The sequence below is a fragment of the Lathyrus oleraceus genome, chromosome 6 (genome assembly GCF_024323335.1).
Source record: "Lathyrus oleraceus cultivar Zhongwan6 chromosome 6, CAAS_Psat_ZW6_1.0, whole genome shotgun sequence".
Taxonomy (NCBI): domain Eukaryota; kingdom Viridiplantae; phylum Streptophyta; class Magnoliopsida; order Fabales; family Fabaceae; genus Lathyrus; species Lathyrus oleraceus.
The window spans coordinates 53470518-53497618 of NC_066584.1; the positions used below are offsets into that span (position 1 = coordinate 53470518).

At 34.7% G+C, this 27101-nt stretch overlaps 2 protein-coding genes across 2 annotated transcripts; one reads left to right on the top strand and one right to left on the bottom strand.

The window, feature by feature from the left end:
- The first annotated feature begins 11673 nt into the window (after positions 1 to 11673).
- LOC127093964 (uncharacterized) lies at positions 11674 to 14166 on the top strand. The gene is made up of 5 exons (XM_051032846.1): positions 11674 to 11948; positions 12066 to 12248; positions 12325 to 12435; positions 12508 to 12557; positions 14147 to 14166. Exons 1-5 carry the CDS (start codon positions 11797 to 11799, stop codon positions 14164 to 14166), a joined length of 516 nt encoding a protein of 171 aa, XP_050888803.1. The 5' UTR covers positions 11674 to 11796.
- Positions 14167 to 16111: 1945 nt separating this feature from the next.
- Positions 16112 to 18540, bottom strand: LOC127093390 (protein TRM32). Its single transcript, XM_051032320.1, has 2 exons — positions 16903 to 18540; positions 16112 to 16815 (listed from the first exon to the last, which is right to left on the bottom strand). The coding sequence occupies exons 1-2, from the start codon at positions 18473 to 18475 to the stop codon at positions 16187 to 16189; spliced, it is 2202 nt and encodes a 733-aa protein (XP_050888277.1). The 5' UTR covers positions 18476 to 18540; the 3' UTR covers positions 16112 to 16186.
- Between the last annotated feature and the right edge of the window lie 8561 nt (positions 18541 to 27101).

A 27101-nucleotide genomic window follows, 5' to 3' on the forward strand; every position in this document is an offset into this window, starting at 1 on the left:
CAAGTTTTTCTCTCTCCTCTTCATGATGACCTTTATGGGAACTCCTACTTCATCATTACCCTTTGGTACAAATTATTGACCGTTATAACTTAAAAGGATTAGTTTTTATTCAAATATCTTTCCCAAACAACTTTTCCCCTGAGCGTGTACCAACTAATCTTCCTTCATTCAGACTTCAGGTATCTTTACTTTTCTGCTTCCTTTTTTTATTTGTTATTATTATGTCTTCATATTCAATCGTTCTTATTTCTAGTGATAGGAATAGGATTTGGAATTCATGTATGCAAGAGTGTAATGGTTATTTGAATAGAACAGATTTCGACCGAATTATTAGAGAAGTTTATGGAGAAATCTCTTCACCTACTAGTAACACTGATTTATTTTTTGCTCATTTGGATTGTACCTTCCATATGTTCAGATTGTTGGTCGCTTGTTTTGTGTTTGAAGCTTTGGGGAAAATAAGGGGAGAAGACACTTCTCTTTGTGAGTTTTTGTTTCGTTCTATTAATTGAATGTTTGTATTGCACTTTGGTTGATTTATATTGTTGTTAGACTTATTTGTTGATTGTTGTTCTAGAAGCGCTCAAATTTTTATTTTTCCTAAAAAAATACCAAAAGGGGGAGTTTGTTATTACATATGGATTGACTTATTTTTATCGGCAAAATGTTAAGCAAGATGTCACGTAAGCTGTTGGGACATTTTGGCTCTATTATCTACAAGTGCATTATTTTTGGAAAGATTTTCATTTGATTGCAAACTTTGCGCGACCTTTTGGGAATGAATCATATTTGGATGGTATGTTTTTTTCGTACCAATATCTGAAGGATTAAATTTGGAAAAAAAATATTTTGTTCCAGAATCTGCTGAGTTGTTTTGAAAAGATTTTTTTTTGTTCAAGATTTAATATGCTATGGATTTTTTTATGTGAAAATGTAATGAGCCTACCAACTAAATCGACTATATATAAAGAGATGCATCATACACTCATCAACGAGGCTGATAGTGGATATTTGGTTGGTTAAGAAACAAAGTGTATCTTGGTTGTGTTCAACTCTGTCATATGCTATTTTATACCATTCTTTGAGAGACAAAGTTGTAGTTTTCTTTCGTGAAGTTTATCGTATTCTTATTGTTTAAGACTTACAAACACTTAAGAGAATGTTTGAGTGGAAGTTAGGGGGTCTCAGATTCAGGTGGAGTTTGAGTTGAAATTCACGAGTATTTAAAATTTTGTTTTTAAGGGGACAAATGATTAGATTTGATCTTATTCAATATTCCAAACAAATCTAACTAACACATTGATATAAGATAGTAACAAATTTGATTGAAACATAACTATGATTTTTACACAAAACAATAATAACCATGGCCTGCAGACAAAGGCCAGATGTTGCACACGTGTTGGAAAATCATGCCCCACATGTGTCTTTTTATTCACTATAACATCTTGTACACTTCATGTTATTTTTCATAATGCAGCCAATAAAAAAGAACCACAATCTCTCCCTTTGGAAAATTTTGGCAAAATCAACTCTTGCAAAACTTACAAGATATGCATGAATACTCTTCAAAACTATCACAAAATGAGCATTACAAGCATACCACAGGCAGAGTAAGCAACATCACCAGAAGTAACACATAAGTAAGGTGGTTGTACACACTCCACAGAATCATACTTTAAACAATACTTCAAGAAGGTGGTGCACACATAGCACATAAAAGTACTTCAAACAAATAATCACACCAAACACAGATGAAACATATAAAATTAAGTAAACTACAAGAAGATAAATGGGGGTGGAATGTTCATACCAATTTGACGATCTAAATTGTTGTTCCTTTTAGATTTGCCGCATTTTGCAAAATAGCAACATAAAGAAGTGTTCAAGTTTTTCAAGCTACTTTAAGATGTTTTTTTTGGTGTAGAAGAGTCACATATTGGACGCGATGTCACAACATGTGGGTACGACATTTGGTCCTTGCTCAACAGGGCAGATTGTTGCACTTCGAAATGAATTTTCCGTTGAAGATTTAGTTAGATTTTATTTCTTTTACTTAGCAATATGATTATGTGATTTCTTGGACAGATGTGAAGATCAAATCATATTTAAATATGGTTTAAATTTGAATTTGTATTAAACCAAATCATATCTTTCTATTGGAGATATTTATGGAACCAGTCTTATCCAATAAATTATGTAAAGATTCTGGACGAAGTTAAATCAAAGATCCAAGGAAAAAATCCCAGAATACTTTTGCTATATAAGGAGCTCAAAACCTACATTGGAAAGAAAGAAATACATTGAGCACCTTTAGAGTGCTAGGATTTACTTGAGTCCTTGTTATTGTTGTAGGTACACCTCTATGTTTTAGTAACTTGACATGTAAGGTTTGTCTAGTCGAGTTATAATATTCAATATTGATTATTGAGTTGTAATCTCCAATCACAGGTTGTGTGATTGAGAAGAAAGTGAGAGGGGTTTTAATATTTAGGGGGAGACCTAAATATAAAGTCATTGGATAGTGTTAGGAAGAGGAATTGAACAACATAGAGCTTGTTGTTTCTTGTAAGACTAATTGTACTAAGCTACTAATAGTGAATTTTCTTTCTTGAGTTGGAAGCCAACCCCCCAGATTTTAGTGTTGTTGCATCAAATTGGGTTACCGATTATTGTGTTAATTATTTCTTTTCCGCTCCATCATCTTGTAGAAGTTAAATTGTGTTGATTATGTGGATTATGGTTTAACTTGTTGAACCAATTGTCTAAGATACCGCATTCGACATTTATCCCCCGGGGAGCATAATTTCATAGAACTTAACTTACTACACATAAAATTATTAGTAAAAGGAAACAATAATAACAATAGCACAATACAAAGAATTGGATATGATTTCCTTTGCACTTCTGGAAAACGTTTCCAAACACTCCTTTACAAGATATCAGATGAATTGAAAAAGAAGATATTCTGATTATCCTTGTATTAAGCATATGATTAACTACTTAACTAATTTGGTATTCGTAATTGAAATTATTTGATAAATTATTCAACATTTTGATAATGATATGGATCTTTCAAAACTTAATTCTTTGAATCTTCTTAGATACTTGTTGAACAATCAGTGAACGTGTCAACATTTTCACAAAACTATCTTTATCTTCCTTTACGATGACCTTGGAAGAGTAAGTCAAAAAGGACATGCTTCTTCTCTCTTCTCATGATACTTTTGCAAAATTCAAACATATATATTGTGTGACAAAGCTTGTTAAGAATAATTATAGTGTAACGATGATCTTTAAGCTATACAACTAGGTTTACGATTACTTGCACACAACTCAAAAACTTTGTTAGCTCAATCCTGGATGGATTTAGTTACTATGAAATTCTATCACATGAATATAGAATTGTTAACATATTATAATGGATTACTTCAGATAACTTTAGGTCATTCAGATAATGACATCAATCGTATAATAAGATGACTATGAAACATATTAAATCTGCTAGATAAGAAAGTTTTAAAACACACACCCCTAAAATCATTTTACCCATATCTTCAACTTTTTGAGTCACTTACTTTATCGAAAGACCAACTCTGAGGCCAATTGTTGAGCGAGAATATGGGCATGAAAGGTCTAGAAAGGGGGGGGGGGGGGTGAATAGATTAATCCTTTTAAACCATTTTTTAAAAAGGTTTTCTTGCATTAAATCTGAGTTCAAAATTCAAAATAAACATGGCGAGCAGAAGTAAAATATAACTGATGTATTCAACAATACTATGTTCCATTGTCTTACTGTCATGAATGATTCAATCAAAATTCAAACGAACCGAGATAAAAGAAGTTCCCTTAAATAAGCCATTCAATATTGATCATAATAAAATTTTGGGAATAGCTAAAAATTGAGATATATCAATGATTGATTAACCCAAGCTAGAGTAATCACTATTATAATAAAGGTAAATAATAGTCAATGAACTAGATACATCACATACCTAAACTTATATGATAAAATACTATAAGAAAGATTTAAATCTAGATGATATTCTAAGGATGAACAAATGTAAGAACATACAATATGATACAAAAATATTAAAAGAGTTTGGGAGAGATAAATGTACACCAGATGAATAATGGTTCGAGAATTCGTCATTGATATGCCTACTCCACTCATAAATGGTTTTACCATTAAAAATTGTAATGCCTTTCATTTTTTAAAGATAATCATACAAGTATTTTGATACAACATATTATCACAAATCTGAACATTATATGCCCAATGTTATAGCTAATATATATCTAAAATGATATTCCCTTCTATTGAAGCAGATTCTCAACTTTCAATCACTACGCCAAAAATGACTTTTAACAGCGCATCTTAGACAGCGCTTTTAAAAGAAAGCGCTGTCTAAGGTTAAAATTAAAATAAAACACGGAAAATGTTCCAAGAAAATAATGAAAGCGCTGTCTAAGGGGGGTCTTAGACAGCGCTTTCTAAAAGCGCTGTCTAAGACCCCCCCTTAGATAGCGCTTTTAGAAAGCGCTTTTAAATATAGACCTTAGTCAGCGCTTTTGATAAAGCGCTGTCTAAAGTCTTTAAATTAAAAAAAAAATTAAAACCAAAAGCGCTGTCTAAGGGGGGGTTTAGAAAGCGCTTTTGGAAAGCGCTGTCTAAGGCATACCTTAGAAAGCGCTTTCCACAAAAGCGCTGTCTAAGGTCTATTTAAAATAAAATTTCAGACTCCATTTCACTTTTCGTTCTCTGTTCTTTTGTTTTCCCTCTTCTTCACTCACCTCACAAACTTCCGCCATTTCCTCTTCCCCTCAATCTCCATCAGCCATAACCTTCTTCTCAACTCACACAACATCACGCAGACACTCCAAAACACGACATCCCCATATCACCTTTACTTTCTCTTCCTTCAACTTCCGAAAACCCTATTTTCCGCCTTCGAGGGTCCCTCCGCCGTCACCCAAACAATCGACCGCCGCACTCGCCTCTCACCTCCGAACCTCCACCGTTTCCGCCACCGCACTCCTCATCTCAACAATCTCAACCGTGCCGATATTCCCAAAATTTACAACAACAAGCTACAAAGTTTGGTGACAGGTGAATACTAGTTAGGATGTTAAATGGATTTTGGTGAATGTTAATTGAAGTTTTAGGACTGTTGTAACAGTTAGTGTGATAATTATAGATTGCTTGAGTTAGGATTGTTTGAATTGTTATTGTATTTTAGTGATTGAGTTAGTATGCTAACTTGTTAGTGATTATTATAATTGTTATGGAATTGGATGATTATTAGCAAATGATGTTAGAGCTGTTAAACTAGTATGCAATTGTGTTAATAAATTGTTAGGTAACTAATTGTGTTAGGAGAGTTAGATTAGTAGTCAAAACAGTTAGGAAAATGTGTTATGAAAAATGTTAGTTAATAAGCTGTTAGTAATTAGAGGTGACATGAGTTAGAAGTCCATTGATCATGTTAGTTGAGGTTAGTATGGAAGTTAGAAATCATTATTGTGTTGATGGACGTTGCAATGATATGCTAAAGTTAATGATGCTTTGAAATCAATTTGAATGTTCATTGAAACTACTATGGAATATGGTTGGTTTATTGATTTTGAATGTTGATGTTAATTGAATTAATTCTAATTTTATTATGGTTAACTGTTTGTTGAAAATGCTATGCTAATCGGTTAGTTGCTGGTGTTACAAATGCAATGTTTAATGATAGTTGGTGATTTGGGAGTTGTTAGTTTGTGTATGTATGTATATTGAATTGTGTATGTATATGTGTATGCAATTTGATTTTCTTTATACTTGCTTGGTATGCATGATGAATTTTGAAATGCATTGCATGTTGGGGCTGTCATGACTAGGCTTGGATTTAGATGTTCAATATTGTTCAAACTTCATGTTTCCTTAGTGATTATACTTGAAGATTGAATAGGTAGTTTTTTTCTTTTTAACTGTGAAAGTGTTGTTCATCTCACTTTCATTCTAAAGGAACAAGATTTCTCCCATAAAATGATTGAACGAACTCTAATATAGTTATAGGTATAGTTATAGGTATATTGTAATAGAAAAAGTTTGATTCTTGTAATATAAAAAATGAAAGTGATGAGGTAATTAAAGTTGGTATATTGGCGTATCGGATACGTTATTGAAGTTTATATTAACATTGGTTATGTATAGGTTTTTGAAGTTTAAAATGAATTGAACTTTATAATTGTTAGGATATTCAAAGATACTACCTTAGTTATGTATTTTCGTCTGGATTAATTGTTTACTTTAATAAGTAGGAAAACCATGGATAAAACATGGATCTGTGCCGATCGAATGACCAAAGAGTACGAGAGTGGGGTTTTGGAATTCGTTAAGTATGCTGTTCAACACGCTGAAAACCCCAGACGAATGCATTGTCCTTGCTTGCGTTGTTGTTATATTGGTAAGGTTGACGCACATGGATTGAAATCGCATTTGCTGAGGCATGGAATTGATCAAAGTTATCAGTGTTGGATATTTCATGGTGAGAAAATTAACGAGAATGTTGAATCGAGTGGAAAAAGTAATACGACCTATGCTTCATACGACAAAGACACGGAAACATACGATTGTGATCGAGTTGAAGAGATTGTAGAAGCACTGGAAGAAGATCTTCATGATTGTCCTGAAATGTTTGAGAGGATGGTAAGCGATGCAGAGAAACCGTTGTACAAAGGTTGCACTAAATTCTCAAGACTTTCTGCGGTATTAAAGTTGTACAACTTAAAGGCGGGCAATGGATGGTCGGATAAAAGTTTCACAGAGTTGTTGGCCCTTATGAGAGAAATGCTACCGGATGATAATGTTCTTCCTAATCGAACCTATGAGGCAAAAAAAATGTTGTGCTCTATTGGCATGAGCTATGATAAGATACATGCTTGTCCTAACGATTGCATTTTGTTTCGTAACGAATATGCAATGTTAACTGAGTGCCCTAAATGCGGTTTGTCTCGATATAAGAAAAGATTATCTCCCGCAAAAGTCTTATGGTATTTTCCGATAATTCCGAGATTTAGGCGCATGTTTCGTAGTGAAACCGATGCAAGACATCTTACTTGGCATGCAGATGAAAGAATTATTGATGGAAAGTATCGGCATCCGGCTGATTCACCACAGTGGTCGAAGATTGATAATGATTATCCTGAGTTTGGATCAGAAGCAAGAAACCTTCGATTGGCATTATCTACTGATGGAATGAACCCACATGGTCTTCAAAGTATCTCACATACCACATGGCCTGTGATTCTTATGATTTATAACCTACCTCCGTGGCTATGTATGAAGCGTAAGTACATGATGTTATCTATGTTAATCTCTGGGCCTAAACAACCAGGGAATGACATAGACGTATACTTGACACCTCTGATCGAAGATTTAAAGATTTTGTGGGAGAACGGTGTGGAGGTTTATGATGGATATAGGAAAGAAAGTTTCAATTTGAGGGCGATGTTGTTTGGCACAATTAATGATTTTCCAGCATACGGGAATCTATCTGGGTATAGCATTAAAGGTCAACGTGCGTGTCCTGTTTGTGAAGACGGAACCGATACGATTCGATTGGAACTTTGCCAGAAGAATGTGTTTCTCGGTCATCGTAGATTCTTACATTCTAAACATCACTACCGTGGGTGGAGAAAAGCATTCAATGGAGACACCGAACATCGTAGAGCTCCACCCGCATTGTCAGGTGAACAAGTTTTTGAAAAGGTGAAAGATGTGCGTACTGAGTTTGGCAAGCCTTTTGCACATAAGATTGTGAAAGGTGGGTGGAAGAAAAGGTCGATATTTTTTGAATTGCCATATTGGAAGTCTTTGTACGTGAGACATTTTCTCGATGTTATGCATATTTAAAAAAACGTATTTGAAAGTGTTATCGGTACATTACTCAATATAAAAGGCAAGTCTAAGGATGGCCTTAAAGCAAGGGAGGACATGTTAAAAATGCGAATGAGAACTGAATTAGCACCCGTGAAGAAAGGAAGACGAACATATCTACCACCTGCTGCTTTTACTTTATCTAGAAAGGAGAAAAAAAAATTGTGTAAGTCTCTGAGTGAAGTTAAGGTTCCAGAAGGATACTCATCTGATATCAGAAGACTTGTTTCTATGAAAGACCTCAAGTTGAAGAATTTGAAGACACATGATTGCCATGTTATAATGGAACATTTTCTACCGATAGGTATACGTTCTATTTTGCCAGAAAAAGTAAGAAGTGCCATAACTAAATTGTGTTTTTTCTTTAGGTCAATTTGTAGTAAGGTGATCGATCCCGAGATCTTACCAACACTACAAAAAGAGATTGTAATTACCTTGTGTGAGCTTGAAATGTATTTTCCTCCGTCTTTTTTTGACATAATGGTTCATTTAGTTGTTCATCTTGTGAAAGAGACACAGTTGTGTGGACCAGCTTATATGAGATAGATGTACCCTGCTGAACGGTATATGAAAATATTAAAAGGGTACGTGAAATCCCGAAGTCGACCAGAGGGTTGTATTGTTGAACGATACATTGTTGAAGAAGCTGTTGAGTTTTGTACTGAATATTTGTCTAACGTTCAATCGATTGGACTCCCCAGAGCTCAGATTTTCGACAAAATGGAAGGTAAAAAATTAATTGGGAATAAAATTGTGACAATATCAAGGGATGAACGGGATCAAGTTCATTTGTATGTTCTGCACAATAATAATGAGGTTGAGCCATATGTTGAAATGCACAAGGATGTACTCCGAAGGTTAAATCCGAACAGAAATGAAAATTGGATAGTTATAGAGCACAATCAAAGTTTCATACAATGGTTGAAGGATCATATTTATTTGAAGCGCTCTTCAGATCCTTCTTCGGTAACAGAAATGTTGAGATGTTTGGCATATGGTCCAAGTTTGCATGTGTTTTCTCATAGCGCATATTCAATTAATGGATACACATTTTATACCAAAGAACAAGATGATAAGAGTACTATGCAAAATAGTGGTGTCACCGTGCTAGCTGAAGCAATGCATATATCAAGTATGAAGGACTTAAACCCCAAATATGCAAATTTGTCATATTTTGGAGTTATTTAGCACATTTGGGTGTTTGATTACGAGAAGTTTCAGATTCCCATCTTTGGTTGCAAGTGGGTGAATAGTAGTGGCATACGAATGGATAAGTCTGGATTTTTGCAAGTTGATCTTACTAGGGTGGGGTACAAAGATGAACCTTTTATTCTAGCATCTCAAGCTAAACAAGTGTTCTATGTGAATGACCCGAAGAGTACAAAATGGTCTATAGTGCTTTTCTCTAACAAAGTGACTGATGATAGCGGTGTCGATCAATGTGATATTGATGTTGAGAATGAGTCATGCATTAGACGGAATGAGTTGAATAGAAATGATGAAGTTGAGGATCTTATACCGGATGAGTCATATATAAGAAACGATCATAATGAGGGAATTTGGATCAATTCATCCGTACGCATTGCTAAGAAACAAGTGATTAATATTCCAACAAAGAAAAGAAAGAGATGTTAGTGACTTAGGTAAATTATCCATGGTTTCTTTATTTATTTTTTTTCAATTGTTTTGATTATAAGTTATATGTGATAATGCATGATTTCATTATATTTTTGTTTTCAATTGCTTTGATTATAAGTTATATCTGATAATGCATGATTTCTTTATTTTTTTGTTTTCAATTGCTTTGATTATAAGTTATATTTGATATTTGATGGTTTCCTTGGTTTATTACAGGTTAGACATGGCTGATGACCAACATGAGGAAGTTAGTAAAAAAGTATCCGCGGAAGAAGAAATTCGAAGAGGCATCACAGTAATGAGAAGGGTGGTCCAAGGAAGATCTCGAGGCATCATACTAAATGTCTATTGGAACAACCAGGGACAGCTTATAGAACCTAATGGGCATACCTTAACTAGTTTTATCGGTGCACTAGTAAGGAATGAAATTCCCATTACATGTGATGATTGGAGAAACAAAGAGCTGAATGAGTCCAAAGAAAAAATTTGGAGTGAGATAAAGGTACAATCATTTGGCCCTTAATTATACGGTATCAATTATGTTTTTTCAATTACCGATACTAACTATCAATCTGTATGTTTTTCTTAGCGATGTTTTAACATCGAAGAAGAAAGAAGAGGTTTTTGTATGAAATTGGCCGGAAAGCTTCTAAGAGGGTTTCAGACATTTTTATCATCCAAGTTCCTTAAGGATGCGGATGGTAATTTTGTGGATGCGGAGCTTCCTAAAAAATATGAAAGTTTGATATCGGCTGAAGAATGGGAAGCTTTCAAATCCAAAAGACAAGACCCGGTTTTTCAAAGAATAAGTGCTACAAATCGGGAAAGAGCATCAAGTCCCGCATATCCGTACCAAAAAGGACGTGTCGGATATGGACGCTTAGAACAATCCATGGTAAGTATTTATAAATTGCGATAACAAATTTGTTCATCATATATTAGTTTTATCTGATCAAATTGTATGACTTAATGTGTAGCTGCAGAAGGAGGAAAGTTCAGAAACATCTCTTCCTGCACATGTTTTGTGGAAGGAAGCCCGTGTGGGCAAATCTGGAGTTCCTCAAGAAGAAGTTTTACACGTATACCAGAAATGTGTAAGTATAACATTTTTTCATTAATTGAATAACATTTTTATACACAAATATTTGACAAGTATACGGTATTCATCTGATTTTTCAGGAGGAGCTATCTCAGTCTTTATCTCCCGATGATACTAAGGGCATACTTAGTCGGGCATTAGATGTCCCTGAGTATTCTGGTCGGGTGAGGGGTAAGGGATTTGGAGTCACTCCGACCTCCCTGAGTATTAAAAAAGGAAAGGCTCCTAGTAATCGGGAGCTTCATGCAAGATTGGAAGCCATGCAAGCTGAGCTTGATGCATTGAGGAGAGAAAGAGAGGCTAGCGCCTCAACAGTATACAGAGATGCTTCGGACAAAAACAGTATCAACTGTTTCTTTCAGCCGAACATTCCAGAGGTAATTACATATAATTGTCTTAAATTGAACTATTTGCTTAAATTATGTATTTGACATATATACACATTAACGATTTCTTGTTATTATTGGTTTTAGGGCATTTCCCATTGTCAGCTGTATTTGTCGTCACCATACTATCGGATGGTTGGCAAGGGAAAAGTGCATAACGTTAGCGGAGTATTACTCCACACTAGAGAGCTCCCTGCTGGATGTTTGAAGGTATCAGTTGATATTGCAGTTGAGCCGAATGCAGCATTACCATATCCTAGCGATGATTCGGATGCAACAACGGTGCACGAAGCAGTAGGTTCGTTTGTTGCATGGCCGACAAACCTCATATGCATAGGATATGAGGTATGCTTAAAACTTATGTTAACTTTAATGTGTATATTCAAAGTTTAAAATTTATGCTTAAAATTTTACTTACATATTTTCCTTGGTTATGTTAAATAGACTCCCACAAAATCCAAATCAAAAGATAATGCGATTCCACGACATACCGAGTCCACGGTTTCAAGAAAAGAGGTAATATACAATTATATGACATATATTCATGGAAGTTGTTACATTCTTAATTTGATCTAACTATTTATATGACATGTAGCTTCAAGAAAATGAGGTTAGCAATGCCTCCGCACAACAAAAAAAAGGAGGTTAGCAACGCCTCCGCACGGGTAAAAAGTTCTGGTGCTAAGAAGACCGTAGCTAGGAAAAAAACTACCACCAAGTATAGGTCGTGCCTCAGGACATTTCTAGAGATGACCGATATACCGACCGGAGGTGTTCGGACCCTACATATGGAGGTAGGGATTTTCGGCTTTGATTACGACCAAATGATTGGTAATGAAGACTTCATGCAAGTTTTTAGTCATGAAGAAATCGGCGTCAACGTTGTCAATACATATATTAGGTAAATCCGGTCTACTTTGTTTTATTAATTAAACAACTTATGTTAATGATGTTTACTTTATGTTAATCCGGTTTACTTTATGTTTCAAAAGAGGTGTTAATGATGTTTTTATATTAGGTTTTTGTATGACAAATTGATGCGCCCCAATGGTTTGGACGTGTCATTCGGATTCTTAGCACCCGCGACCGTCAACTTAGTTTTAATCTTAAATAGACCGGATACCGTGACGGAGTACGTTCTTCGGATCCTCATGGACAATAAAGATGCGGAGAAGTTGTTTTTTATACCGTTTAATACCGGGTTAGCATTTCATTCTAAATTCATCTATTATAATTATTTTCCAAGTTACCATCTAACATTTGCCTAATCATTACAGTGGACATTGGTTGTTGCTCGCAATCAATCCTATCCGAGAAATTGTGTATTATCTTGACTCGTTAGGAAATGATTGGACAACATACCCGGATATGAAGGTCCTAATTGACACGTAAGTGAGAATGTTCAAAAATTTTCTTAGTTTATGTGAATTGTTCTAATTGCTTCATTTTTATTTTATTAGCGTCCTACAAGCTTTTCGGGCCCAACGAGTTATCCAAACCTCAAGGAGGGGCGCCAACTCCATTACATGGATTAAAGTGGCGGTATATTTTTAATTACCACATTTTTTATTATATTAGTGATGACACTTGATAAAACTTAGGATTTATAATCCATATTTTTTTTTTCATATGTAGTGTCCTCAACAACGTAATCAAATAGATTGCGGGTATTTCATGTTGAGGTTTATGCGAGATACTCTTGCTTTGGGCCAATTAAAGATTCCCACCGATGTATGTATTTCTAACTTATGAGTTATTTTTATATTTACACATATCTCATATAATTAAATAGTTGGAATTAATTCAAAATATGTTATATTATTATGTAGTACTTTGAGGAATTCAAGTGTGCATTTTATACAAAGGATCAAGTGGACGAAATCAAAGAGGAGTGGTGTCAATTCATGTTAGAGCTCAATGTTTGTTCATAAATTTGTGTAATTAATGTGTACATTTGTAGTATATGTAATGACTTGTAAATGTGTACATAAATTTGTATATATTTTGATACATTTAAGGCAAAATTGGTTTGAATTGGTATATATATATATTTGTTAGCCAAAAATTGGTAGAAAAAAGGCCAAAATGGCATATATAAAATGTGATAATTGTCTGTCAAAATCTGGTTGAAAACAGGTAGAAATTCTGGTTTATAAACCTGGAAAAAATGTGGTTTAAAACAAAAGCTTCAAAAATTTTCGTATACCTTAGACAGCGCTTTTGTAAAAAGCGTTGTCTAAGGGGGGGATTAGAAAGCGCTTTAGGCAAAAGCGCTGTCTAAGGGGGGGGGCTTAGACAGCGCTTTTTGAAAAGCGCTGTCTAAGGTATACCTAAAAAAATTAAAATAGGAGGGTCTTAGAAAGCGCTTTTGGCCAAAGCGCTGTCTAAGGGGTGGGGCTTAGACAGCGCTTTTCAAAAGCGCTGTCTAAGGTATACCTAAAAAATTTAAAATAAGAGGGTCTTATAAAGCGCTTTTGGCCAAAGCGCTGTCTAAGGGGGGGGGGGGGCTTAGACAGCGCTTTTAAGATTTAAAAAAGCGCTGTCTAAACCTTTAGCAGCGGAGGTTTAGACAGCGCTTTAAAGCGCTGTCTAAGGCTAAAAAAAGCGCTGTCTAAGGTCTTGTTTGTTGTAGTGAATGTTCAAGATCTTCAATGATCTTGATCCTAAAATATTGCTAGCTACATTAATCATGCTCCAAGATTTCATTATGCAACAACATTTACTTTACTCTTTCAAAGTCTTGTCTAAATGATTGCTCGCTTAGAATGATTGGACAACTACCAATTTTGTTCTACTTCAACCTTTACCCATTTCCACCAAAATTTTCCTTAGACTATAGAGAAACTCTTGTCTTACTGGATAAAACACTACCAAATTCCATAAGAAAAAGTGATTCTTTTTCCTGATACACACAACAAAAACTTCACAAAAAACATCAGTTTCCCTTATGTACTTTGGATCTACCTCTCACACTTAATCTTTAGAGTTGAGAACCACTACCATGGTTTCTTGGTACAAGGTTGAAAATGATAAAAGATATCTTAAGAATCTCACACAACACAACTATAAACTATCACAATAACAATAACAATATTCTAGGAAGTTTTTCACAAGATTAAATCAATGAGATAGTGTGTTTGTGAATGAAGAAACTCTCATGATTTTTCAAGCTTCTTGGAAAAATGGGTATGGCTCTCAATAGAACTTTTCTTAGTGAATATTCTTGAGTTAATCAATCTAACCGAGTAAATGTCCAATTTTAACTAATTAACTCTCTCTCTCTCTCTCTCTCTCTCTCTCTCTCTCTCTCTCTCTCTCTCTCTCTCTCTCTCTCTCTCTCTCTCTCTCTCTCTCTCTCTCTCTCTCTCTCCTCTCTCTCTCTCTCTCTCTCTCTCTCTCTCTCTCTCTCTCTCTCTCTCTCTCTCTCTCTCTCTCTCTCTCTCTCTCTTCTATATATATATATATATATATATATATATATATATATATATATATATATATATATATATATATATATATATATATCCCTCTCTCTCACACACACAAAAGAGACACTAAAAAATATTTAAATAGGTGCTAGAGGTTAAACACAAAATGATTTGAGTCAAATCATGAGGTTATGATTTGAATCAAAGAAAGAATGATTTGAATCAAAGGTAGTAAAGTGGAAAAAAAATTATTTGAGTTAATCATGTTCTGTGCCTGTGATTCAAGTCACACTAAATCATAATTCGAATCACAATTAATTTTGAAAAGAATTTTTATTTACCTGATTTGAATCAAAAACCTTGTGATCCGAATTAAGGAGTTATGTGATTCGAGTCAAGGAATTATCTGATTCGAGTCAAGGAGTTATGTGATTCGAATCAGACACATCTCTGATTCGAATTAGGTCAAAATGCCCAAATTCTCGACTTCAAGGAATGTTTGGTTTGAATCACAACATATTTGACTCCAATAAAGCTTCATAAAATTTTTGATATTCTAACTTGTGATTCAAGTTACATTCAACATATTGATTTACCTCAAATTTTATAAGCTAAAAACACATTGTCATGGGTCCAAAACTTATATATTAAGTATAAGAGTATCTCAAAGACACTTGTCTAATCAAATAATCGAAATAATCAAATTAAAAATGAACGACAAACAAACGATAAATCAAATTACACACAAATCAAATTTAAACTCAACATCAACATAAAAAATAAAAAGCTACATACTTCAACTTTAATTATCTTATTTTTCACATGCTTTCTATTCTCGTTCATTCCTTTAACTTTTTTTATATTCCAAATGGATTGCAACATTAAAAGTACAGTTCACTTATGTTTATAAGTTTGAAGAAGAGAGAAAGACTTTGAGAAGAAGGGAGAAGAGGAAAACAAAATACACTTTATTTGAAAATGTTTTTTAGAAAATAAAATAAATGTATTTAGTTAAAATATATATTTTTAGTTTTAGAAGTTTTATAACAATAAGAGTTTAAAATTAGAAAAAGAAATATATCCTCTAAAACCCCCTTATAAATTCCCTTTCTTTAAAAAGATTTTTTATTATGAAAAAAAACTTATAAATTCAAATTAGAGCAGCATATTTCCTTCTATTCCCTTTCCCCATACCTTTTACATAAAGTTTTCTCCTCCCTTCCTAAACTCCCTAACAAATTCTTAAAATATCTTTTGTATTTTAGTCAATAAAATTTTGTATTTAAAAAAAAATGGTTTTCTAAACATCAAAGACTAACCAATCAACATGTCTTTTGTCACATTGTGTGGTAATAAAAACTTCCACATAAACCACAATAACTAATCATTCAATTCTCAAATATACAATTATCAAACATCTATGGTTTAGTATAAGAGGATTCAAACAATCTGTCAAAAATAAAGTACAAGATTCAAACAACTATAATCCATCTGTACAATATCATGATTAACAACACACATAGATACGTTTCTTTAAATAATCAATTCTCTAAGAAAATTGAGCAAGGAAAAATAAACACTAGAACCTGCATAATGAGTAGTATGCAACATGAAAAGAAAAATCAATACCATACATAAATTATGGCGTAATTTGATCTGTATAGCCGATATACCACTTAGCAGAATAAAACTCGGTTGAAAACCCGAACTTTTAAGTGTAGATAATATCGTCCAAAAGATCATCGAAAATCAAATCATCGATCTCAAGCCCAACACATTCAGAATCAAATTGAAGATTCATCCACCCATCATTTCTTGCTAGATCTTTACTAACATAGTAATCCAATGATGTATAATCCTCATCAGGAGTTGAACTCAAATACCAACTAATAAGTTTCCATACTTTATGTAGAACATCATCTCTTCCATTTGGCAATGGATGAACATGAGATAGAGAAGATAATGCTCTAGGATAATAGTTATAAGATCTACCGAAAATCTCCAACAACCCTTCATTGATTACATCAAACAAAAGAAGATGATTGCAATGTCCACCTTCACAATTGCCAGAACAATCCGGATCAAGAAGCAAACATCCCTCTAACTCCTCATAAATCGATGGATCGAGTGGTTGGTTATCAGAATACCATGTTTCAAGATATTCATTGTTAGTGAAACCTGAGAGGTCTAAAACTTTTCTTACATAATTATACGCAGCTTCGTTGTTCGCATCAATTTCGTTGCATGGAATTTTATATTGGTCTATTTTTGCTTCTTGTTGCTCATACATATAGTTCAGTTCATCATCACCTAGCACTGGCTTTAACTCTTGATCTGATTCTGTACATGAATAAACATCGAAATTCGATTATAATGTTAAAAATGAAATATAGCAATGTTAAAGTATATATATATATATATATATACCTTCTAGTATATTTAAGTTTTCCAACTCAAATGTACAATCTAAGAAGCTGGTATCAGAAGAGAAAGCTGAGTTTCCTTCAACCAACATAGTACTTGATTCTGTTGTATAACCGATTTCTGGTTCATTCCTACCAGAAAATTCAGTGTCTGTCAAGTTTCCTACACCATCAAATGCTATACTCTTTTCCGACTTTAGCTCGTCGTTAACATCTGATCCTGAATCTGAAGCACTCTTAAGAATAACATGTTTTTGTTCATCCTCATATGTATGATCAGAAGGTGAAGGTGAGAGAATATGACTATTTGAGTAGCCATCAAGTATACTTGAGCTTCTAGTTCTATCTTTGGGTTTTCTAGTTGAATTCTGAGGAGATAAGATAACAGAATGTTCCTCATTTTGGTTGAAGTAAGATTTTAGATTAGGTAGTGAAAGGAACCTTTTAAACGATTTCGGTGTCTTCAATACCGAACTTTTCTCGTCGGTTTTCAACTTTAAGCTCTCATTTTTAGGCTGCTTTTCTTCCTTATTGCTAACTACTTCATTGTGAAAACAAGTGTCGTAAAGCTGAGTGTATCGGTTAACCGATTCTTTTAGAGAACATGTCCTCATGCCTGATAGTTGGCGGTTATTGTGTTGTTTGAACTTTTCATGGTTCATCAACTTCCTTACATTTTTGGAAAACTTGTTGCCACGAGGAATTTTGTCGACTACAGCGTCCATCGTAATGCGAAGCTTTTCGTTTTTGCTTTCTTCGATTATATGCTTTATCTTCTTTCTAAGATCCTTGAAGTTCTTGTTCTTCACACTGTTTGAAACTTGGGATGTATCTGATGAAGTGTTGTTGTTATGATCTCTTTTAACAGATGGTTGATCCGAATCACGATCAGGTTTAGGCGAAGAAGAAGTTGATGGTTTGTGAAAATCTTCTAAATTTTGAATTTCTGATTCTATCATTTCTTTTGTAGTGAGCCATTCATCTACGATGTGCTCAGCCTCCTTGGCTCCGGGAGATGATCCACCAACAGGTAACGAGATCGATTTGGCTCGTCTCGATTTACGATTGGGAGAGTGAGACTGATTATGAAGCTCAAATGGTAAAGGAGAACCAGGATCATTTATATATTTCAACAGAAACTCTTTGTTTGCGTTGATTAAATCAAGAGCATCAAGAAAATCCTTGAAGAGATGCGGCGAAGCATCGGTTGTAAGTATTTTCGCGTTCATCAGTTTATCTTCCTGCACGCCTTCGCCAGTCGATCGATTGCGATGCTTATGATGAGTCCTGTCATCATGTTTTTCCAAAGGATCACTAGAAAAAGCTGCACCACATTCAACACATTTGTCATTGCTGTTGTTGGTGATTGAGTTTTTCTTATGTGAGAAAACCGGTGACAGAACTTCCAGTGTTCCTGCAGCAAGATGGTTTTGAAAAGTTTCTAGAACTGGTTCTGGATTCTCTACAGTTAACAGCATTTCACTCAGGGGATCAACTTCCAAGCGATGAACCGAATCGATGCGAGTTAGCTGCGATTTTGTGGGACAGGTTGAGCTTCTCTTGTGTTTCCCTCTCATTTTGTATGTATCTTCATTAAGAAGTGCTTTTATTTTTGATTTTATTGAATGCTTGTTAGGTGTACTTTGCACCAGCTTATTTTCTTCAACCTGGAAGAATCAAAACTTTTTCTTACTTAGGCCTGCTTTGGATAAACAACTTAACTAACTGCTCATACACAAGCACATACCATATACCATATAAGTGCTTATTTATAAGCTATTTCTATAATAAAAGATAAAATAAAGTCAAATTGTTTTCATAAGCTATCCTTAATAACATTATTCTCGTTTGCTTACATTGAATAAAGCTGTATTTGGCCTTAAATGCTCTGTCATACTATCAACGCTAGAATCATCGGAAGTTGCTAGAATTTCATTTCCTATAAAATGAAGAAAAAATATTGGTTAAAAACACAAATTATGTGATATACATTGAATAAATTAAACGTAATCAAAAGTTATCGGTGCGATGCAGGTGTCTGACATATGCTTACTTGAATCATGATTTCCATTAGAAGGCCTCATATGTGAAATTCTTCTCTTGACCTGACGCCAATGATGATACTTTATTATATGAAGAATTCCCCAAACTCTTCCTGGATGAGTATGATGGTTATTCACACCATTAGAAATTCCACTCTCTTTATCCCTAACTCGCTTTCCCATTGCTCCTTAATTTCTATATCAAGAATCACATACTTTCAGAATTCAGAAATTTAAATTTTCCAGAATTTCCAGAACATATAAGATCAAAAAATTAATCTGAACAGAAAATGAAATCTATGGAAGAAAACATTATCATGCATTAAGATATCTGATTAATTTGTATCAAAATATTCATTCATGATCGTAGAACAACAACGTTTACCTCTATGGTGCAATAACGAAAACCGAAAAAAGAAAGTGACGTAGAAATTTGTACAAAAATGAAATGCGTGTTTTATTATTCTAACTGTGACAAATAAAATAAGTGGTGTAAAATTCAGCTTAAAAAAGTAAAATTCTATCTATTTTTGTTATATATTTAAATAAATCTGAATATGTAAATTGAGATTCTTAATGTGTTCACTATTTGTCAAAAATAACATTTTATTGTTCATTTTACGAAACTATATGGTTGCCACAACATCACATCCCTGTGATTTTTAGTTTCAAATTTAATTTGTTGAAACTGGAAACTGGGGAAGATGGATGAATATATATATATAAACTACTTTAATAACTATTTAGGATATTTTATTTCAGTGGTTAAAGAAGTCCTATAATTAATTGATCTCTTATATTTTTTTTAAAATAAGATATTCCCTCCATCTTACAATAAATCATCTTTAAGATTTTTCATATTTTTAAAGATAATGATAAATTGTATTGAAATGGTTAATAGTGTTGATTTCAATGATAAAACGAATTTCATTCATTAAAAAAATCTTAATAATACATGTTTTTTTACATAAAAAAACTCAATGTATTTTATTAATCAAAATATTGTAAATACAAGGAGGATTTAACCTGACACCTTCCATTTATCTATATTTCTAAAAGAAATCCCCGGTTATATTTATCCACCAAAAGTGATTTTTTGTCAAAAATTCTCACATGATGAAGTATGATATGGTTCCAAGGTACATAATTTTCGCGTAGAAAGACAAAGATCCAAAAAACCTCACGAGTATTACCCAAGTCTATAAGGCTAGGAAAATATACCATACGATCAAGAGTGATCCGTTGACGAAAATGCAAATGTTGTTAAGTCTTATTCATGAAGAGAAATACATGTGTTAGACTACAAACATGGATGAGTCAAATGTTGTTGCTGATATCTTTTGGACACATCCTGATTCAGTGAATTTGTTGAATATGTCTCATTTGGTGTTGATTTTTGATCGCACATACAAAACAAATAGGTAATAGATGTTGAATATGTTTCATTTTGTTTTATTTGATTTTTGGTCAGCTATTCATTAGCAATTGTGCATCGTGATCTTACAGGTATTGGCTACCCCTACTTAAAATTAATGGTGTTATGCCAACGAAGTTGACATTTTCGGTTGACTTTTCCTATCTGGAACATGAAAGGGGGGATAACTTCACGTGGGAACTAAAGAAGCTCAAAGAGTTGTTCTTTTCCGAGAATTTTCTACCACGGGTTGTGGTGATGGACCGGGAACTGGCACCGATGAATGTCATGGAAGTTGTATTCCCAAATTCACCTAAGCTATTATGTATGTTCCATTTTCAAAAAATGTTAAAATGAAGTGTACCAAGTATGTTAAGTCTGAAAGGCGAGAGCATGTCATGGATCTATGAAACACCATCATGTATTCAAATAGGGAGACTAAGTCGAGGAACACTTGAAGCACTTTCAGGTAGTTTATGTTGATATTCCTTTATTTGTTAACTATGTGAGTGACACATGATTGATATCATATAAAGAAATATGTGTCGCTGCTTGGACTAATCGTGTCACTCATTTAGGGAACACAACACCAAATAGGTATGTGCTCCTTACACTTCATATTAACATTTGTTTGATGTTATTACAATACTAAACATAATTTAACATATTTTTCCTTTTAGGGTGGAGTCTGCTAATTTGAGACTTAAAAACATGTTGTCTACAAGCTGGGGAGATTTGTGCCGAAATTGGGATGTTGGGAATGACATGTTGAAGTTGCGACTAGGTTCAATCAGGGCATCGTTTCAAAAGAGTACTATCAACATTGAGCAACGATATAACACTCCATAAAACTCTAGATTGCACGGATTTGTTTCTAGACAATGTATACAACATGTTGGAAAGGAGCTGGAACGGATAAAATTTGTTGGTGGCAACCAAGATGCATGTGGTTTCTTCATTAGAACAACACACGGGTTACCATGTGCATGTCAACTTGTTGGTTTCCTAATATAAGGTGATGTTGTTCCTTTAGAATCAATTCATGCATTTTGAAAAAAAACTACACATTGAAGAGCATGAGGTCCCTGCTGAAGATAATGGTGCCCAGATGGATTTAGAGGATGAGTATGGAGTGTTGAAGAAATATTTTAGTAGTTTGGATATTATCGTCCAGAGGGGGTTGAAGAAAAAGTTTATGGAACTAGGATATTCGTGCACAACTTTCATGTGTCAACCGCTGGTGAAATACAAACCAAATAGGGGGCCAAGAAGAGCATAAAGGGTTAAGAGAGTAATGTGCATTGTGATCCTTCACATTGGGAGTATGATGTGGGGTCGTAGGGTAGTCAAACTACCAAAAACCATGCACAAAACCAACTACAAGTCAACGGTAAACTATGCTTCTTGTAAGTCAACCGTCCACCAAATCTTCAAGAAATATCTACTTGTCTCAGTTTCCTGATTTCTTTCATGCATACATTGATAACTTTGTCAATGTGGACAACAATGGAAATCATGTTTTTCGTGCTATTGCTACTCAACTTTGATGGGGCAAAGTATCATGGTATTTGGTCCGGACGCACTTAGATACTCAAGTTCGTCAACATCCTAAACTATATTTCAAATTGTTCTATGACATGGTAGATAAACTTAGGATTGTGTTGCGAGTTTCTACCTTAGGTGTGTATGGTGTGGATAAATGGATGATGATTCCTGATATGGATCATCATATTGCTTGCAGATACAATTCCGTATTTGTCTCCATGTCCATGGCATAAAGCATTACTTTTTCCCTTTTGTAGTTCATCCACCTATGTATACAAATAAGCAGAAAATCATTGTTGTTGGTTTTGTCAAAAACAATCATTGGGTTCAGGTGAAGTTGAAACCTGATTGTCCATTTCCTCTCGTCATTGATCGTTGGAGAGAGAACTGTACTGAAGAGGCAAGAGCATGGGAAGCGGCATTGGTGCGGCGTATTAGGCACTGGGAAGACGAAGTTAGGAAGTTATCATAGTTTGTTTAGTATTTATATATGTAACACATTTTGGAATTTTATGCATATATTTTATCGGATAGTTATTTACTTAACAAATTAATGCAAAAAACTCAACAACAAAAAAACCCAGGTATACCAGAATTTCCATTATTTCCGAATTTTTTTTGTGCATACCAGGATTTTCAAATTTCTAGACTGCAATACCATAATATACCAGAAATTATGAAACTTTTGATATTTCAACATAACAAAAACAAAATTTTCGGTGGTAATAGCGAAATTCCTAGTATTTTTGTTCAATTTAAAAAAAATTATGTATACTTTTGAAAATTTCGGTATGTACTCACATATTGTGAAAACCCGGTAAATTTACTGAAGGTATAAAAAAAATAGGGGTGGGGTTCAGGTATTAGGGAGTGGCAGGTTAAAACCTCAAATTCAAGAAGGTCTCAAAATACATGTTATGGAGATGTTTGTTTCATAAATATAAATGTTGTTTCTAGGAATGTGACATTGAATTCGCATATTCCCTTGTTTGTTTCAAGTTTTATTAAATTATTCTCGAGTACTTTTTATTCCTTCAAATATGATTTATGTATGAACTTATTAATTTTTATTCGCATGTCAAAGGATGGGAATCTTACATTCCCATGAGAATATAAAATAATCAACGATAATTTCCCATAATCATGTGATTTTAACACAATTATTTTTAATTTTTAATTTTTAAAATTTAATTTAAATAAAATCTAAAGATATTCCTATGAACTTTTATTCATTTTCCAAACACATTGATAGGAACAAAATTTATGGAAATGATTTTTTTAAGAATCATAATTCAGTCATTATAATTTCAATCCATCAAACAAACACATCGGGCGATGTTATCCTTTGGCTGGCCTTCTTTACTCGTACGCTCGGAAAGTGTGCCCTTTTTAACTTGAGGCTTTTACATCACATTTTCTGGTGATCTCCTAGTCTCCTCGGATGACTCCTACCCTCCCATTGGGGAACGGGTATTTCGTGCATAAATACATGGTAGATAAAGTGGCTCCCATGCGGTTAAAGGTTGGTCGCCCAACAATCATATTATACGAAGAGGGGGTGTCAGTAACTAGATAATTAACTTTATTTTTTTGTCATGGTCCTGCTCTTCGAACGTGATCCTCAGGGTGAGGTATCCCTTAACTTGCACTCGTTCCCCTAAAATATCTGACAAACGATCCCTTTTAAGGGCTTCGAGTCTTCGGGATCGAGACATGGTGTCTCGAAGGTGTCCCAGTATAGCATGTCGATGGAGCTTCCCATGTCTACTAGAACTATTTTGATCTCTCATTCTTCGTATTTGACGGTGATGACCACATGATCATTATTGTGAGGGTGGACGTCGAACGCGTCTTCTTCTAACAATCACGACTTCCGACACATTCATACTCTTGACCTAAGGGAGGTTTTCTACACTCAGAACTTGACGGGTGTATCTTTTGAAGACGGGGATGGTCTCACCGCCCCCGATGAATCCTCTTGCTATTGTGTTAAGGGTATGACGTTCCATTTTAATGCCCTCGCCCTAGGATATTTCCTTGGTTTTGTTTGGCTTGGGGCTTCTAGAACCTTCCCACCCGCCCTAGGATATTTTAATGCCCTCGCCCTAGGATATTTCCATGTTTTTCCTTGGTTTTGTTATTCCTCTCACCCGAGTTGGAAGAATAACCCTTTACATATTTCTTGAGGTATCCCTCCTGTATCAGCTTCTCTATTTCCTTCTTTAGCTGGTAGCACTCATCAGTATGATGTCTTTTGATCTTGTGGAACTAACATAACCTTCTAGGCTCATATCCCATCACCTTAACCTTGGGGGCAAGCGGTGTCATGATGTTGTGCAGGTGGAGTACATTATGCCATATCAGTTCTCGGCAGGTATTCAAAGGCGTGAAACTTTCTGCCTCTTTCCCAACTCTTTTGAATGCAGACTTGTCCTTTACGGGCAAGGTGTAACTATTTTCCTAGAGGAATGAGAGATCTCGACGGCACAGACACACTCCTTGACGCCACGAGCCTTCTTTTTTGCATTGCTTTCTTAGCCTTTGATGTAGCACTCCGCGCTAATGACTACTTCAGCCAATGTGAGTGTTGGCCTTTGGCCGAGGGATTCATTGAAGTGTCCCGCCTTGAGTCCATTTTAGAACTCCCCCACAAATATTTATTGGTTCGGAGGGACGATCTTGATGGTGACTTCATTGAAGCGTACAAGGTAGTCCCTCAGCGATTCTGATGAACCTTTCTGAATGTTAAATATGTTGGTGGTGGACATCTTCCTGTGGCGGCTGGCGGAGAACTGGTGTACCAGCTCTTGGTAGCTATTAGTATAAGCACGAGAAAGACCCATGTACCATCTCAGGGAGGCATCTTTGAAAGTGTTTGATAACATTTTGCATTTCAGAGAGTCTGGTGCTCCTATGATGGCCATTTATATGTTGATGGAGGCTACATTCTCGTATGGATTGTTGTGTCTGTCAAACTTAGCCAACGAGAGAGGCTTTAAACCCTTAGGAACAGGCACCCCCCATATTTCGTATGGGAATGGTTATGGGTCTAACAGTTCCACCTCTTCCGAGGGGTTGACCTCATGTTGGCGTTATTTGATGTTGTTGACGTCACCCTCAAATTTCCGGTTATGGCGTCGTAGTTTATCCATGGCAGGACGCATCTCTTCCCTGACATCAACATCACAGCTACCACTGGTGTCAAACTTAATAACATGACATATTCGATAACTATTCACCTCATGCTCGTATAACAAAATTCATTGTTGGATTGAAAAATATTATCATATAGATCACGCCTATAAAATTTCACATCAATCAAAAATCAATTGATATGTTAAAGAGAATGATAAAAATTAACGATTTTCGTGAAATTTTGTAAGACGTAGTTTTTATGCATTTCGTTGATATTTCAAATGATTTATGATCGATGTTAAATTTTATAGACATGATCTATATGATAATAGTTTTCAATCCAACGATGGATTTTGTTATAAGGACAAATGGCAAAGAGTTATCACAGGTGTCATGTTACTAAGTTTGACACATTGGTGTCATTTGATCCTTACCTATATATATATATATATATATATATATATATATATATATATATATATATATATATATATATATATATATATATATATATATATATATATATATATATATATATATATATATGGATACCCACGAGTACGGGTACCATCAAATCTGTATCCATGCCCGTAAGAAAATTATTTGTCATCCTTACTATTATGTATGGAGTTACATGTCCAACAGTTTATGCGTAAATCGGAGGATTTGGATCCCCCGATGTTACGTTCTTTCACATATTTGGCTCTTTTCTTCATTGCTCTCCTCACCTTTGACGTAGCATTTCACCCTTGTCGTTATCTCTTCTATTGATTTTACGGGCTTTTGGGCGGGAGATTCAATGAAATGCCTATCTTGATCATGTTCTTGAATTTCCATACAAACATCTCCTAGTTAGGATTGATTACATTGATCATCCCTTGTTGAAAAACATTAAATATTCTCGTAAAGATACCGAGTGTTCTCAGCGTACGTTGAAAAAGCTCGCGGTCAACACCTTGTCATGCTTGCTCGTTGAGAATTGGTGGATTGACTTGTGGAAAGGTCGTGTTAACTAGTAATGGAGAATTTGGGAGGTTTATATGTCAGTGTAGGTGACCTCCTTCAATGTGCCCGACAGAGTCATTTGCGCTTGTGATCGCCATTTGGGTGTTGATAATTGTAATGTGCCATATGGGTCGCTCTTTTCGTCGAAAGTTACTAGTGAGGGTGGTTTAAAATTCTTTGGGAGTAGTGCGTTCTAGATTTCAGCAGAGAGAGGTTAAGGGTCTAAGGCCTTTATACCTCTTGTGTGTCGCCATATAGTTGTTGTTGTTGTTGAAGGTTCTGCACATTATTCTAGAGAGCTTCATTTTGATGATGCAACTCCTCCATATAGGCACGCATCTCTGCTATGCCATCGTGATCACTAGTGCTTGAGAAAGGTCTCAGCACTATGAAACAATGATCAGACTATCAGAACTTCTTAAGAAAGAGTGTGTGACCCAATTTAGTTTTGTCGAGGTCCCACAGTAAACACTAAATGTACTTGATATGAGTACAATAGGAAAAATCATGTTTGCGATTTGCAATAATATATATCTCCTTTATGGAAGTGATATATGAAAGAGTGAAGATTTCCCTTTTCGATTCTTTCAATTGTGTATTTATAACTATCTTTAGTTTAATCAGACCTTAACTCCTTTGAACGTTATGTTATGTTTTTATGACTAGTTACTGACTTGCTCCTTATTTGTATGTGATTCAAATGTGTGACTATGTCCATATCTATTACATAACTCGAAATTGGGTTAGTTTCTTGTACTGAAGTCGGGTTGACCATGTAACATTATGTCCTCGCCTAAGTGGTGAGCTTGTAGTGTTTTTGCTGACGTCGCCATCACGCATATCATCGACTGGCTAGTATTTCCTCTCTCCGTTATGGATGAAGCGTGTTATGTTTATAACAATGTAATACCAAAATGGACTTAAATAATGACATAATGGTCCAATATTTATTTTTATATTTTTTTGTCCATTTTTAAGTTATTGAAGCGGGCTGAGTTTGAGCCGAAAAAAATTCATAAAAATTCAAATCGAATTTCAAGTTGAGTAATTCTTATCAAATCA

What these genes read in the sequence shown, in the direction of transcription:
- LOC127093390 (XM_051032320.1), bottom strand. Translation starts at nt 18,475, where the DNA reads ATGAGAGGGAAACACAAGAGAAGCTCAACCTGTCCCACAAAATCGCAG. An exon ending in AAACTTAAATATACTAGAAG is followed by an intron (nt 16,816 to 16,902) that starts GTATATATATAT and finishes ATTCATGTACAG; the next exon opens with AATCAGATCAAGAGTTAAAG.
- LOC127093964 (XM_051032846.1), top strand. Translation starts at nt 11,797, where the DNA reads ATGACCGATATACCGACCGGAGGTGTTCGGACCCTACATATGGAGGTA. An exon ending in GTTGTCAATACATATATTAG is followed by an intron (nt 11,949 to 12,065) that starts GTAAATCCGGTC and finishes TTTTTATATTAG; the next exon opens with GTTTTTGTATGACAAATTGA. An exon ending in TTTATACCGTTTAATACCGG is followed by an intron (nt 12,249 to 12,324) that starts GTTAGCATTTCA and finishes TAATCATTACAG; the next exon opens with TGGACATTGGTTGTTGCTCG.